The 15,627-nt window shown below is 42.2% G+C and overlaps 1 protein-coding gene and 1 non-coding gene across 35 annotated transcripts in view; both read right to left on the reverse strand.

Moving 5' to 3' along the window:
- The window catches only part of PUM1 (pumilio RNA binding family member 1), a 136,609-nt gene that overhangs the window by 4,913 nt on the left and 116,069 nt on the right, over positions 1–15,627 (reverse strand). For 27 of the 34 annotated variants that reach the window (XM_009203404.3, XM_021938631.2, XM_031666450.1 and 24 more), the window contains 5 exons: positions 14,277–14,411; positions 9,099–9,236; positions 5,750–5,875; positions 4,903–5,024; positions 519–711 (listed from right to left, as the gene is read on the reverse strand). In XM_009203404.3, coding sequence (XP_009201668.1) covers positions 519–711; positions 4,903–5,024; positions 5,750–5,875; positions 9,099–9,236; positions 14,277–14,411 — 714 coding nt within the window. Of the gene's footprint in view, positions 1–518; positions 712–4,902; positions 5,025–5,377; positions 5,420–5,749; positions 5,876–9,098; positions 9,237–14,276; positions 14,412–15,627 lie in introns of those variants that run through there. The other 7 variants (XM_009203407.3, XM_003891469.4, XM_017959030.2 and 4 more) reach the window with 2 other exon arrangements.
- On the reverse strand, positions 13,258–13,343 carry LOC116272148. The gene has a single exon (XR_004180868.1). It is a non-coding gene; the product is annotated as a small nucleolar RNA SNORD103/SNORD85 (small nucleolar RNA).

Raw genomic sequence — 15,627 nt, forward strand, 5'->3', positions numbered from 1 at the left:
GGTCCTTCTCATGTCCTCACCACTGCTCACCACCATGGCTCTTCCCCACCAGACTGCACTCTGCGGGCAGGGATCAGCTGTTAGTCATCTCTGTGCTGATGAAGTCTGGCACAGAGTGGGCTTCAGGTCAATGTACCAGGCTATGCACCACGCTGGGCAGGCCCTTATTCAATAGATGTTGGTGGGATGAAAGAACAGGAGGGAGGAGTGAGAAAAGGAAATGAGGCAAGCAGGCTGATTTGTTGGACTCATAAGCTGATTCTCTAGAGATCAGGGATGGAAATACTTCAAAAAACATAGCTTAAGACTCTCATACCAGTTTGGCTATTGATAAGGGAGGGTTGGCAAATGTGTAAGGACAATGGTGACTCCACATAAAAGAAAAACAGAACACAGCATGGGACACAGGTCAGTGACAAACTCTTCAAAAACAGCAGGGCACCCACCCTCCTTTGTGTTTCAGAAAGGAAGCCACAGCCTTGCACACTTTCTCTGATACCCTGCCCAGCCCAGCCTACCTTATGCATGACGATCTTCCGCTGGCCTGGCTCCGCCACATCAATCATCTTCTGGACCACATAGTTGGCATACTGGTCCTTCATCATGGTGTATAAGGCACTGTGGGGACCGTCGTTCATGGTGCACACCTCATCGATGAGCACAGCACGCTCCGTACGTGAGGCATGAGTAACACATTTCTCCACGACATTGCTGTAACGAGATAAAACCAGGGACAACTCTTAGAAGAGGGGCCCCTGTTAGTGAGGTTGTGCTTGCCTAGCTTCTGGCCTGACCTCAGGACCAGCAGGAAGAGAGAGCTATTTAGCATTTGAGGAAGATGAGTCGCCAACTGTCTGACTCTGTCTCTGACTCTCCACCTGTGCCATCTGTGGCATCCAACTGTAGGAAAGGGGGAACATGAGGGTGATCAAATTATACACTGCCATGCTACTGCATACTGATCACCCAGAGAGACCAGGTCTTCAAGGACATGGGACCCAGCCCTCTAACGGGTGAGGGTAAGGAGCCCAGGTAGGTGAGGAGACTTAAGCACAAGGTTTAGGGCACTGGTTCACCACTCAGCTGGTTATTATTTTAACACTTACCAAAATCTGTCCACTCTTTCCTTGCCTCTGTGAGTTCACCAAGGCCAGGAACGAACCTTACTTATGCCTATCTCCCTGCTGCCAAGCAGGGCATGGTGGCACGCACCCATAATTCCAGCTACTCAGGAGGTTGAGGCAGGAGAATTGCTTGAACTGGGAGGTGGAGGTTGCAGTGAGCCGAGATTGTGCCAAAGCATTCCAGCATGAGTGACAGAGTGAGACTCCGTCTCGAACTCCTGACCTCAAGTTATCTGCCCACCTCAGCCTCCCAAAGTGCTGAGACTACAGGCGTGAGCCACCACGCCTGGCCTCAGATAAACAATTTTTTTAAAAAACAGGAAAAATAGAAATTTTAGAAAAGAAAAATAAAACATCTGAAATAAAATCTACTGTATGACTTTAATAGTGGATTAGAGATGACAGAAGAGTCAATGAACTTACAAATAGATCAATAGAAATAAAAAAATACATCAGTAGCTTTCAGACATTTATTTTTTATTTTATTTTTATTTTTGAGACACTGTCTCTCTCTGTCACCCAGGCTGCAGTGCAATGGCATGATCTCGGCTCACTGCAACCTCCGCCTCCCGGGTTCAAATTATTCTTCTCCCGCCTCAGCCTCCCAAGCACCTGGGATTACAGGTGCCCGCCATGACACCTGGCTATTTTTTGTTTTTTTAGTAGAGACAGGGTTTCACCATGTTGGTCAAGCTGGTCTCGAACTCCTGACCTCAAGCAATCTGCCCGCCTCAGCCTCCCAAAGTGCTGGGATTACAGGCATGAGCCACTGCACCCGGCCCTAGTTTTATTTTTATAGAGGCAGGATCTTGCTGTGTTGCCTAGGCTAGTCTCGAACTCTTGGCCTCAAGCAATCCTTCTGCTTCGGCCTTCCAACATGCTGGGGTTACAGGCATGAGCCACTGTTCCTGCTTCCAGACGTTTTTGATGGTGACCCAGAGTACAAAGTAAATTTTTCCACTGTTTGAAAAAATTTTTGTTTGAGACAGAGTCTCAATGTCGCCCAGGCTGGCGTGCAGTGGCACGATCTTGGCTCACTGCAACTTCCACCTCCTGGGTTCAAGCCATTCTCCTGACTCAGCCTCCCAAGTAGCTGGGACTACAGGCATGCGCCACCGTGCCTGGCTAATTTTTGTATTTTCAGTAGAGATGGGTTTTGGCATGTTGACCAGGCTGGTCTGGAACTCCCGGCCTCAAGTGATTTGCCTGCCTTGGCCTCCCCCAAAGTGCTGGGATTACAGGTATGAGCTACTGTCCCCAGCCCCTATTTTTTCTTTTTAAAATAAGATTCACAGCCAGGCACAGTGGCTCACGCCTGTAATCCCAGCACTTTGGGAGGCCAAGGCAGGTGTGGATCATGAGGTCAGGAGAACGAGACCATCCTGGCTAACATGGTGAAACCTCGTTTCTACTAAAAATACAAAAAAATTAGCCGGGCGTGGTGGTGAGCGCCGGTAGTCCCAGCTACTCGGGAGGCTGAGGCAGGAGAATGGAGTGAACCTGGGAGGCAGAGCTTGCAGTGAGCCAAGATTGCGCCACTGTACTCCAGCCTGAGTGAGAGCGAGACTCCGTCTCACAGACAGACAGACACATAAGATTCATAATTTTCTACAAGAATCTCCTATCTTTTCATTCACTAAAGCATATTTTCCTTTACATCCTGAGTATATTTAAATAGCTGCTGTATAATCGATCCTTCTTTACTAAGTCCAATAACTGGGTCATTTTAGACTATTCATTGACTTTTATTTCTTTTTTCTTGAGTATAGGTCACATTGTCCTATTATCCAGATAGACACTGCAAGTAACAAGCTACAGAAACTCAGAATTCTGTTATGTTCCACCAAAGAGAAGTGCCCTCCACTCCTGTTTTAGTGCAGTTAACTTGGCTATAGTCAAACTACAAACTTCTCCCATACAGTAAGCAGCAGCTAGAAATCCCAGTTCAATTCTTTTAGCCTTAGTTGGAAATGTGGTTCAGGGGTCAGCGAGACTTGGGGAAGGTTAAAATTGGGCCTCCCCCGAACCCCTGCTGGCTCTCTCCCTTTCTAGGATTTCTCTTTGATGTGGTTGCCCTAAGGATTGCCTATTCCAGCTTTAGCTGCCCAGCATGGAAAAGACTGGGAAGTGATCAAAGGCTGACGGTCATCAGAAATAAGAAATTTCCCCAGTGCAGTCAATTCTCTTCCTCCAAATGGCAGCCCCCATCTCTCTGGTATCCACCTGCCCTTTGGTTACTCTCTAGTGTCTTCAGGTAGTTCTTGTATTTCTGTCCACAATTTATACATGTTATCAATGGGAGGACTGGGCCCACAGTAGCTACTCAGTTACTAATTGTAACTGCTGTACCTGGACATGGTGGTGTGCACCTACAGTCCCAGCTACTTGGTAGGCTGAGGTGGGAGGACTGCTTGAGCCCAGGAATCCTAGGCTGCAGTGAGCTAGGATTGCGCCACTGCACTCCAGCCAGGGCAACAGACTCTGTCTCTTAAAAAAATAAAAACTTTTTAAATTGTTTTTGAATTTGTTGTAATATTAATTAATGCTTAGGCTACATCCAAGGGTGAGAAATTAAATACCGTGAACAAAAATGTAAACAGGAGACTGACCCGAAGAAGAGAACCCAAGAGATTCTGTCCCCCATTCTTCAGTCCTGGCAACTGGTCAAAAGGAACCCCCCAAAACAAAACAATATAAAGTCATAAGAGATAACTCTGATATGGTTAGGCTATGGAGACACTGGATCTACAGGTACTTTCATTTCTTTTCTCTATTTTTCCATGCTGTGACACGTTATAAAATTTCACAAATTTAAAATGAATGAGGTCAAGTACTGGTGGCTTGTGCCTGTAATCCCAGCACCCTGAGAGGCCAAAGTGGGAGGATTAAGTCCAGGGGTTCAAGACCAGCCTGGCCAACATGGTAAAACCCTGTCTCTATAAAAATACAAAAAGTAGCTGGGTGCAGTGGTGTGCGCCTGCAGTCCCAGCTACTCAAGAGCCTGAGGTAGGAGGATCGCTTGAGCCTGGGAGGTGGAGTTTGCAGTGAGCTGAGACTGGGCCACTGCACTCAAGCCTGGGCGACAGAGTGTGACCCTGTCTCAAAAAATAAAATAAACAAATTAAAAACATTAAGGTGGTATGAGTCCTGCCTTGCAATTTATTCTAAAAACCAGGGAAGAATATATTCCAAAAACAAAAAATACTATGTTATGTAGGTAGTAGGAGGACATATACAGTATCTTCTCAGAAGACCATACCACTATCCACATGGAAGGGCCATAGATTCCTTCTCCAACCTCTGCTACTTATAAGTGACCTAAGACACCTTTCACAACCTGGGAATAACTACTGCATTTCATTCTTGAGCTTGCACAATATGAAGACTGGAAAAGAGATCCTAAGAACACTAAGGCCTGTACATAGATATACATATGGTAAACTGCCTTTCTTTCAGGTGCCAAAAAGGGAAACTGAGTAAACAACATTTCACAATTCCAAACAAACAAGTTAATAAAATATTCAGTTCATCAAAGTGCAACACTCACATTCTTTAGTAACATATTCTCCAGATTTCAAAGTAGCTGACTCTATCAGAGTAAGAACCCCACTAAAGGACCTCTTAGAGTTTATACTTTGTAATAAGACTATTTGACTTTTTAAGCTACATATACTTTGAAAAAACAAACAAAAAAAGACAATAGTAAAAAATAGAATCATAGTTCAATACTACTAATCCTCTCTTCTGGGAAATAGTCCTTGTAACTCAAAGCACATACCTTGCAAATTTGTGCTGACTCAATACAAGTACATTGCCTCGGATTTCTGCTACAATTTTGCTTTTATCCTCAGGACGACCATGCTCCAATACATGTTGGATTACATAATTTCCATATTGATCCTGTTTGAGAAATAGTAAGAGAAATAAAGTGTATGTGAAAGCCAGTTCTGTGGGTTACCTACGTCCTTATATCTAATTAAGACCTATCTTTCTTTTAGCACCATAATGGTTTATATGAATACTAATGAACACACAACAATTTTTAAAACAGGTAGTAACATTTTTCTCTATTATCACAAAACAGGAACATATTACTAGACAATAGAATATACATATTCATTCTTAAAAGGGGAAGGAGTGTTATGACAATAAATATTCATTTTTCTCAAACACATATACAAATGGTTCACTGCACCTATTTATAACAGAGAAAAACTGGAAATATTTATATCCAACAAAAAACAAGGGCATACCTAATTATTTAATCAGTGGTATAAGCAGAGAATGTATCAAAGCTAAAAACAAGAAATCAACAAATCAACTTATTTCATTTAACAATTATGAAACAGAGACCCAGAGGGATCAAATGTCTACCTAAGGTGACACCACAAGTACATGACAGAGTTCTGGAAGTCAGATCTCCTGACTCCAGGGCTAGGGCTCAATTCACTACTCATATTCATAAAACACAAACCAAGCTGCTCTGAATACAAATACAACCACAAGATTTAAGGGTATTTTAAACACATTAACCTCTTCTGGAACCTACACTGACAAAACACACAAACTCTGGCCCTGGACGAGCCCACAGGTGTTTGCAGTTCCTCTACTGGCAACTCCACTACCTGTACAAGTTGCTCTGTGTGCTGGTGAAGCTCCTCTAAAATAGGGAGTGTCTGGTCAGGGAGACAGTGCTCCAGGATTCTCTGAATCACTCGGCAGCCATAAGGATGTGTGGACAAGGCAAATACCTAGGGTAGACAAACACAAATGAGAGGCAAAAATGACAGTCACCACCTTCAATGCTTCAGTATTGTTTATAAATATATATATGTATTATCCCACTAATCTTCACAAATGAACTTAATGGCATTTAAGTTCTCTCTACATATAATAAGGTGTGTGTGTGTAAATAAACTCATTGCTTATTTTAGGAATTCATAGATGTGCATAATTCAGAGCGGAAAAGGACTTTTCCAAGCCATCAAGAAACAGATAACTAGTCAAAGTCATGAAGAACACACTTAGTTAAGAGAGTCAAGTGTGTCGACTGACAACCTCTCCAAAAGACAGCGCTAACAACAGAAAAGGGAAGGACTGGGACCAAATCCTGAATGCTTTCACACTGCCAGAACAACCAGAATGCAATGTTCTGATTTAACAGTGATGTTTTTCAGCAATAAGAAAAGGTTCTTTTGCTGGGTTTGGAGCAACAGAAAAGCACACTACCCTTGAGATTCTGCCCTTCCTAGCTTAATGGCATACACCTCACAACTGTAATCAAGAACAATAATAAGAGCAATAATAGCAGCTAACACTTACTGGATGCTTGCCAAGTGTAAGTCATCCCACCCAGTGCTTTCTGTATGATTTTGTTTTGTTTTGGAGACAAGGTCTCACTCTATCACCCAGGCTGGAGCACAATGGTGATCACAGCTCACTGCAGCCTTGAGCTCTTGCACTCAGGTCATCCTCCTGCCTCAGCTTCCCAAGTTGCTGGGATTACAGGCACTTGCCACCACATCTGGCTACTCAAAAAAAAAAAATTGTGTGTAGAGATGGAGACTCGCTATGTTGCCCAGGCTGCTCCTGCACTCCTAGCCTTAAGCAATCCTCCCACCTTGGCCTCCCAAAGTGCTTATTCTTACAGGTGCGAGCCAACACACCTAGCCTTATGTGTAACCTTATACATGTAGCTTTATGTTTACAACTGTAAAGATAAACAGTATACTGTATGGTTCTGCTTGAATTTAGCTTTATAAAAATGCTACACTTGTAGTCTGGAGCAACTTAATTTATTTCACGCAACATTATGATTCCCATGTTCATTTACAATACTGTAAGTTTCTGTAGTTTATTCTGCATGGTATACAGAAAGAAATTGGCTGAGTATATGAGATTTTTTTTTGGAGACAGAGTTTCACTCTTGTTGCCTAGGCAGGAGTGCAACAGCACCATCTCGGCTCACTGCAACCTCCGCCTCCTGGGTTCAAGCAATTCTTCTGCCTCACCCTCTCAAGTAGCTGGGATTACAGGCACTGGCTAATTTTTTTGTATTTCTAGTAAAATGTGGTTTCACTATGTTGGCCAGGCTGGTCTCAAACTACTGACCTCAGGTGATCCACCTGTCTCAGCCTCCCAAAGTGCTGGGATTACAGGCATGAGCCACCGTGCCCAGCCATGTATATGACATTTTTAGAAAATGCAATCCCCTGCTCATGGTTATCTGGGTTGCTTAAGTCTTTTAAGAGAATAATGGTGTTTAAACATGTCTAAATAGGTCTTGTGGTATATATGTACAGATATTTCAACAGGATCACAGAAATTACCAAGGTTGAAATTTGAAAGACAATACTAAATTATTTTCCAAAATGGTTGTGTCAATGTCTATTCCCACCAGCAGTGTATCTCTTTCCTGTCAGCACACAGCAACTGATGGGTAAGTAACAGTCTATCATTTATGGCTTAATTTTGCACTTTCCTTGTTCCTAATGTCTACTGGCAATTTGTGTTTCTTCTATGAAAAGTCAACTTGTGTTTTGGGCTCACTTTTACATCACGTTGTATTGTTTTCCTTCATTACAGAGAGGTTCTTTATACACTCTAGTTATCAATTCTTTGACAGTTTCATCTTGAAAGTATTCTCTCCTGGTGGCTTAATCGTTTTACCTTTTTTGTTGTATACTTCCATAAATGTAACATCTTAATGTTAAGGTAAACAGATCTACCCTTTTTTCATTAACTCAGAAACTCCCAATAACTACGTGGGTTGCTGTCAGTAATCAACCATTGTGGTCACTGAGCAAACAGCAAAACCTAAAGATTACTACACATCACATATCACTCTATACTCTGCAGTACATACAATTATACCTGAAAATCTATGTGCTTTTTCTCATTTTTCCCCCTTCCCTAAAGAAAAACCAATTTCACACACCCAAAAAGGGAGCTGAATTTTACTGTCCTGTCCCATCCACCTTAGGAGACTGTAAGGACCTTTGTGTTTTGGCAAAAAAGCAAAAACAAAAAAACAAAACAAACAACAACAACAACAAAAAACTATAACCAATTCAGAGGCAATTCCGGAAAAAGGTATTTATATATAAAAGTAACAATCTTACTTGGAAGTTGATGCTAAGAAGAGATTTTTTGACATACGGGAAAACAGGAGAAACTAGAAGTTATCTCTGATTATGTGGTCATTTAATACAATTCAAACCAACCTGGACTGCATCCCCTCCAAAAAAATTTAAGCAAGAAGCACCTTGTTATTTTAAAGATATATTCACACATGACCTACAACATTAGTTCCATAAATTACCTGAATTTTAAACCAAATTTAAAACGAAAGCACTGAAATATCAGAATAAATAGTACTGAACCAAGGGAAATAATTTATTCTTCAAATATGAGATTTCATCTTAACAACTCTTAATGACTGTGTTTCATCCCAATATGAGCAGACATCTGCATTAATGACGGAAATAAGGCCCAGAGACCCAGATACTTGGCAACACATAGACAGGTACTTGACAGTACTATACAGGATTGCTTTTTACTGCAGTCTAAAGTACATTAAGATCAGGCACAGTGGCTCATGCCTGTAATCCCAGCAACTGCGGGAGGTTGAGGCAGGTGGATTGCTTGAATGCACGAATTCAAGACCAGCCTGGGCAACATGGTGAGGCCGCTGTCTCTACAAAATATTTAAAAATGAGCCAGATGTGGTGGTATGTGCCTGTAATTCCAGCTACTTGGGAGGCTGAGGTGGGAGGATTGCTTGAACCTGGCAGTTCAAGGCTGTAGTGAGCCGTGATGGTGCCACTGCACTCCAGCCTGGGCAATAGAGCAGGATCCAGTCTCAAAAACACAAAGTACATGAAGCACATTGACAACATGCCACAAATCCTATTCTGTTTTCTGCTCACGAAGGAAATAAATTTGTTTCAATTATTGCTCTCCTGAGTCACTTACCTGTCCTTTAAACGCATCGATGATAAATTGCAAAGACTGGGGCTGTACACATTCAATGCATTTCTGAACCACGTGATTGCCATTCTGATCTTTCACACACTTCAAGACATGGCCATCTAGTTCCCGAACCATCTCATTCTATTGGAGACAAAGAAAGCACCACCAGAATCACAGCAAGCAAACATGTGGACAAAGAATATTCTTTTCACCAAACACGAAAGCACTACTGAACAGAGAATCTGTGATGACTAAAGTGGAATAGCAACTGTGGAACAATGACAACAAACAGGGAAACAAATGAGGACCTGAGTCTTTTCATACATTAGCAAATTTACAGTAAAATTTCCAACAATAAATTTACTGTACCAATAACCAGTAACCAAAAAGATCTCACACCGGTAAAAACAAAAAACAAAGAAAAGCCTTTTTTTTTTTTTTTTTTTTTTTTTTTTGAGACGGAGTCTCGCTCTGTCGCCCAGGCTGGAGTGCAGTGGCGTGATCTCGGCTCACTGCAAGCTCCGCCTCCCAGGTTCACGCCATTCTCCTGCCTCAGCCTCCCGAGTAGCTGGGACCACAGGCGCCCGCCACCTCGCCCGGCTAGTTTTTTGTATTTTTTAGTAGAGACGAGGTTTCACCGTGTTCGCCAGGATGGTCTCGATCTCCTGACCTTGTGATCCGCCCGTCTCGGCCTCCCAAAGTGCTGGGATTACAGGCTTGAGCCACCGCGCCCGGCCAAGAAAAGCCTTTTAAGAGTGCTTTTTTTTTGGAGACGGAGTCTTGCTCTGTCACCCAGGCTAGAGTACAGCAGTGGCACGATCTCAGCTCACTGCAACCTCTGCCTCTCAGGTTCAAGCAATTCTCCTATCTCAGCCTCCCAAGTAGCTGGGATTACAGGTGTGAACCACCACACCTGGCTAATTTTTGTATTTTTAGTAGAGACGGGGTTTTGCCATGTTGGTCAGGCTGTCTCAAACTCCTGACCTCAGGAGATCTGCCCTCTTCGGCCTCCCAAAGTGCTGGAATTACAGGCGTGAGCTACCGCACCCGGCCAACTCTTAGAGCTTAAAAGAAGTATAAAGCGTAGACATCTTCAAATACAAAGCAGCCTACATCAGGAACAGATACTCCTTAACTTACGAAAGAATTACATTCCAATAAACCTATTATAAGTTTTCATCATTAACTAAAAAATGCATTTTAAATATCCCTAATTTACAGAACATCATAGCTAATCCTAGGCCCTCAGAAATGCTCAGAGCACTTACAGTACCCTAGAGTTAGACAAAATTATCTAACACAGAGCCTGTTTTATAATTAAAAAAAAAAAAAAAAAAATTATAGGCCAGACACACTGGCTCATTCCTGTAATCCCAGCATTTGGGAGGCCTAGGCAGGCAGATCACAAGGTCATGAGTTCAAGACCAGCCTGGCCAAGATGGTGAAACCCCATCTCTACTAAAAACACAAAAATTAGCCGGGCATGGTGGTGCACGTCTGTAAACTCAGCTACTCGGGAGATTGAGGCAGAAGAATTTCTTGAACCAGGGAGGCGGAGGTTGCAGTGAGCCAAGTTGTGCCACTGTATTACAGCTGAGCAACAGAGTGAGACTCCGTCTCAAAAAAAAAAAATTATTTTATATACATATATATAAATAAAAAATAAAAACAATAAAAAATATTCAAAGTACAGTTTTTACCGAAGCATAATGCTTTCACATCATTTGTAAGTTGAAACATCATAAGTCAGGGGCTATTTGTACACTGTATTAAAGAATTTCTACATGGCACACAGCCACAGTCCCAGCTATTCTGGAGGCTGAGGTGGGAGGATCACCTGAGCCCAGGAGTTTGAGGCTGCAGTGAGCTATGATAATGCTACCAGAAGCCTGGATGACAGAGCAACACCCTGTCTCTAAAAATAAAACAAAACTAAACCAAACTAAAGAATTTCACATACAATTCATCATGTTTTTATTATGACAACCCTGTAAAGTATTCCTAGTAATGATACTAATTAAGCTAGAGTTTACTTAGGCATACCTCTAAGTGTGTAACACGTTTTAATTAAATTTTCCTAACAATCTTACAGAGTGGACACCACCATAGGTGGAGAAACCAAGGAAGAGGCAAATTAAAAGACTTACAAAACTATAGACCTAGATTCCCAAGGTTCAAACCCAAGCAATCTGGCTGAACTGTATGATAAACTACTATGTCAGTAAACCAAACTGTCAACAATACATTATCCTGAATACCCCAACTCTGCTGGTATATAAAAGAAACTGAGACAGAGGAGGCTTAAGTCACATATTTCAAACTATGGATAGAAAGTGACAGAATTACAATTCTAGCCTAAGCTGTGACTCCAACACCTATGATCTTACTACTAAGGCCATAGTGACTGCAGAGTCAGCAGGAATGGTTCTCAGTTAATTAATGAAAAGTGTGCAAACACAGGAAGTAGATGAAATGGCCAGAAACTGAGTCTGTGAGTAGGAAATGGGTGATGGTGACAGGATATATATATAGAGAGACACTGGGATTTCGACTGGAGCCCTTCCCCCAAACTCACTGTCCCAGATCTTAGGTATCTTGAAATTAAATGCCTGCACTATGGCTATACCTGGTGCCTCCTGCCTAATTTCCTTGCTGTCTCCAATCTCTGTACATTGGCTAAACTGTGTTGCCAGTGGATTTATGTTAGAAGACTGCAAGTCATGTCAAAATAGTGATGCTAATGAACGCAATGTCTTAAATGCCCAAAATGTTGAGTACCTCAAAGCAACTAAGATATCATATAATTAAAGAAATTAAAGATGACAATGGCAGGGGCTAAAGAAGCAAAAGGCAAGAGACACAGTGATTAAATGTCAGAAGGGAATTAATTTTTTTTTTTTTTTTTTGGGGAAACAGGGTTTCTTAGGATCTGTCACCCAGGCTGGAGTACAGTGGTGCAATCATGGCTCACTGCAGCCTCAACCCCCTGGGCTCAAGCAATCCTCCTACCTCAGCCCCCCAGGCAGCTGAGACTATAGGAGTGCACCATCAGGCCCAGCTAACTTTTTATAGACACGGGGTTTCACCATGCTGCGCAGGCTGGTCCTGGGCCCTAGCAATCTACCCACCTTGGCCTCCCAAAGTGCTGGGATTACAGGCATAAGCCACTGTGCTCAGCCCAGAAGAGAATAATTTACTCTGAAAATACAATTATGGGAATGATGGGAACTGTGGAAATAATTATGACAATGAAGCTTTCACAAAAAAAAAGTCAAGGAATACTTATAAACAAAAAGAAGGAGAGATGGCTTCTCTGGATATTTCTGTGATCCAGAAGGAATAAAAATTCCAACAAAGATGAGTTAGTTTTACCTAAAATGGCAAACTTGCATCTAGAAAGAGTAAAATAATCCATGGTAGGAAGCATAAGTCAGGCCCAGAACAAGATACCACAGAGAAACATGACCAGAAAAAATATGTGAAAAATATAACACAGAAAAGAACAATAGCTGGGTGGGGTATCTCACACCTGTAATCCCAGCACTTTGGGAGGCCAAATCGATCGAGTCCAGGGGTTCAAGACCAGCCTGGGCAACATGGTAGAAACCCCCATCTCTACCAAAAAATACACACATTATCCTGGGGTAGTGGCGCATGCCTGTAGTTCCACCTGCTCAGGAAGCTAATATGGGAGGACCACTTCAGCTCAGGAGGTTGAGGCTGCAGCAAGGCACAATTATGCCACTGCACTCCAGCCTGGGTGACAGAGTGAGACCTTCTCTCCAAAAAGAAAGAAAGAAAGAAAAAAAGAAAGACAAGAAAATTAAAAAAGAAAAATTCAACTATCTATGAAAATCCAAGAAAAATTAAAATTGGCAATGATCTGAACATTAAAAGAAAATTAAAAATAGCTTCACACTTGCTTCTAATTACTTATACTTTCTTATTAATGCTACATCTCCAGTACTAAGCACTGAATAAATGAACTCCAGACCTGCTCTATCTCCAGCATTCCTCTCTCCCTTCACCAGCATCATGGCACATACCTATGAAACGCACCACTTTAAAAACTTTGGACTTCTTCAGACTTTAACTGCCACTGCCAACACCAGTGCAGTGTTCTGGATTGGTTTACTATGACTCAGGGGTGGTGGGTGTCTTGTCTGGCTCAGAACTTGAGTCCATTAACAAAGATTCTCATTACCGAACTTTGTTCTCAGTGAGGGCAAGTGGGTCATCATTACCAGACAAAAGGCCAACCAACCCCTCAAATGAGAAGGGCTCAGTGAGCTCACAGCCCAAAAGCTGCAGGCTCAGATGAGAAGCACCAGAGGCTGGAGGCACTGCCTAGCACAAACACAACTGTAGCATAGCCTGCCTGTGGGTCTGTTTTGCTTCCTGGGCCCTGTGGTGTCTGCAGTGCTCACTGGACCCACACCGTGACTTGTCGAGAAGCTGTGGGCCTGTTCAGGTGATTTCTCTGTCAGTTCCCCACTCACATCACTTAAGTATTCTCATTTCTGTTCCTTCTTCCCTGTCTAACTCTTCTTTAGCCTTGCCTTCTCCTGCAAAGCCGGCCCTCAGGGACTTTGGGAAGGGTGAAGGGTCCTTCTCATGTCCTCACCACTGCTCACCACCATGGCTCTTCCCCACCAGACTGTACTCTGCGGGCAGGGATCAGCTGTTAGTCATCTCTGTGCTGATGAAGTCTGGCACAGAGTGGGCTTCAGGTCAATGTACCAGGCTATGCACCACGCTGGGCAGGCCCTTGCTCAATAGATGTTGGTGGGATGAAAGAACAGGAGAGAAGGAGTAAAAAAATATGGAAGGTGGGTTGGATGAAAGTTTGACTTGTTGGAGAAAATGATGGCTTATTAGTATTTTACCTGCTTTAATTCATGGAGGAAAAAAAAAAAAACCACCTGTAAAATTGAACCTATTAAAGGCTAAGTTCTAGCCAATGGAAGAGTATTGGATACCACAGGTTTTAATACAAGATACTTGATCTACAATAAATTTAAATTATTTGCACAGTTCATGCTTGCCATGCACAAAAAGGCAGCCATAAGCAACAATGCAAAACCATAAAAGAAAACTGAAAATTGACAGAATTACAGGGTTCACTACATGTACCATGGAGAAACATCAAACACCAAGAGAAAAGTTAAAGGGGAAACTTACAATTACCTGCTGGTCTGAAGGAATAAACTCAAGAGCTTTCTGGATAACACGGCAGCCATACATCTGTAGTGCCAACGACAGGACATGGCCTCGAATCCGTTCTGCCAAAGCCAGTTTCTGTTCAAGACTGCCAAACTAGACATAATGTGTGGGTGAACACCATTACTTAAGTAGAAGGAAATAAACCAGAGAAAGCAAAGCATTCATTATTCTGCATCAACCATTGGCATAACCTCTTTTAGCCCTGATACCTGTGATTAACTAAACCTTTCATTTAAAGAGCCATTGTCTCTTCAAGCCAGTAGTTCTCGGCCTCTAATTATGAGTAACCCTTTTTAATGTTAAAAAGTTTCTCAGATACCCAACAATAGTAGTTTCACTATTAATATCTGCTAAGCAAACACATAATTCCTCAAAACTGTCATTAAAACATACTATTAAATGAATCCGGCCAGGTGCAGTGGCTCACACCTGTAAACCCAGCACTTTGGGAGGCCAAGGAGGGTGGATCACCTGAGGTCAGGAGTTCAAGACCAGCCTGGCCAACATGGCAAAACCCCGCCTCTACTAAAAATACAAAAATTGGCCGGGCATGGTGGCACGCTCCTGTAACCACAGCTACTCGGGAGGCTGAGGCAGGAGAATTGCCTCAACCCAGGAGGCAGAGGTTACATTACAGTGAGCTGAGAAAGCACTACCACACTCCAGCCTGCCCCATAGAGTGAGACTGTGTCCAACAAAAAAAAAAAAAAAAAAAAAAAGAATCCATATTCTCTTACTGCCAAAGCACACATGGATACACTGTTTTGAAGTAGTATTCTACATCATTAACAGAATTGATTTTTTTTTTTTTCCTCCTATTTACACAAAGTAACAGAGTTGGGAGGGGAAAATTAGCACAATCAAGAACTAAGACTACACAATGTTAAAATTCTACTTAGAATGATTTTCCATCCTTGGCTTTTTATTTTCATTTGGATCACATAATCATGAGATTGGAGAAGACGTTATGAATTATCAGCCCATCCAACCTCCTCGTTCTCCCAAGGGGAACTAAGATCCAGAGAAGTTCTCAAGCTTGGTCCAAATCATGTGGCTATAATCCATTGTATATTTTGTCACCCCAAGGTACATCAGCCTCCAGAACTAGAGAGCTCAGTATTTTTATATATGTAACAAAATGGCAGTGCAAAGTCATTCTAAAATCAAAAATACAAATCATGTTTAGATTGGTTTCTTAAAGTTGAAGAATTCAGGGTGAAAAACCGTAAGTCTTCATGAAAAAACTTGGGAAGGTAACACTTGAGTACGTCATTTTTTCATCTTCATACAAATCAAACTGAATGAGATG

This window comes from Papio anubis, chromosome 1 (genome assembly GCF_008728515.1).
Source record: "Papio anubis isolate 15944 chromosome 1, Panubis1.0, whole genome shotgun sequence".
Lineage (NCBI taxonomy): Eukaryota > Metazoa > Chordata > Mammalia > Primates > Cercopithecidae > Papio > Papio anubis.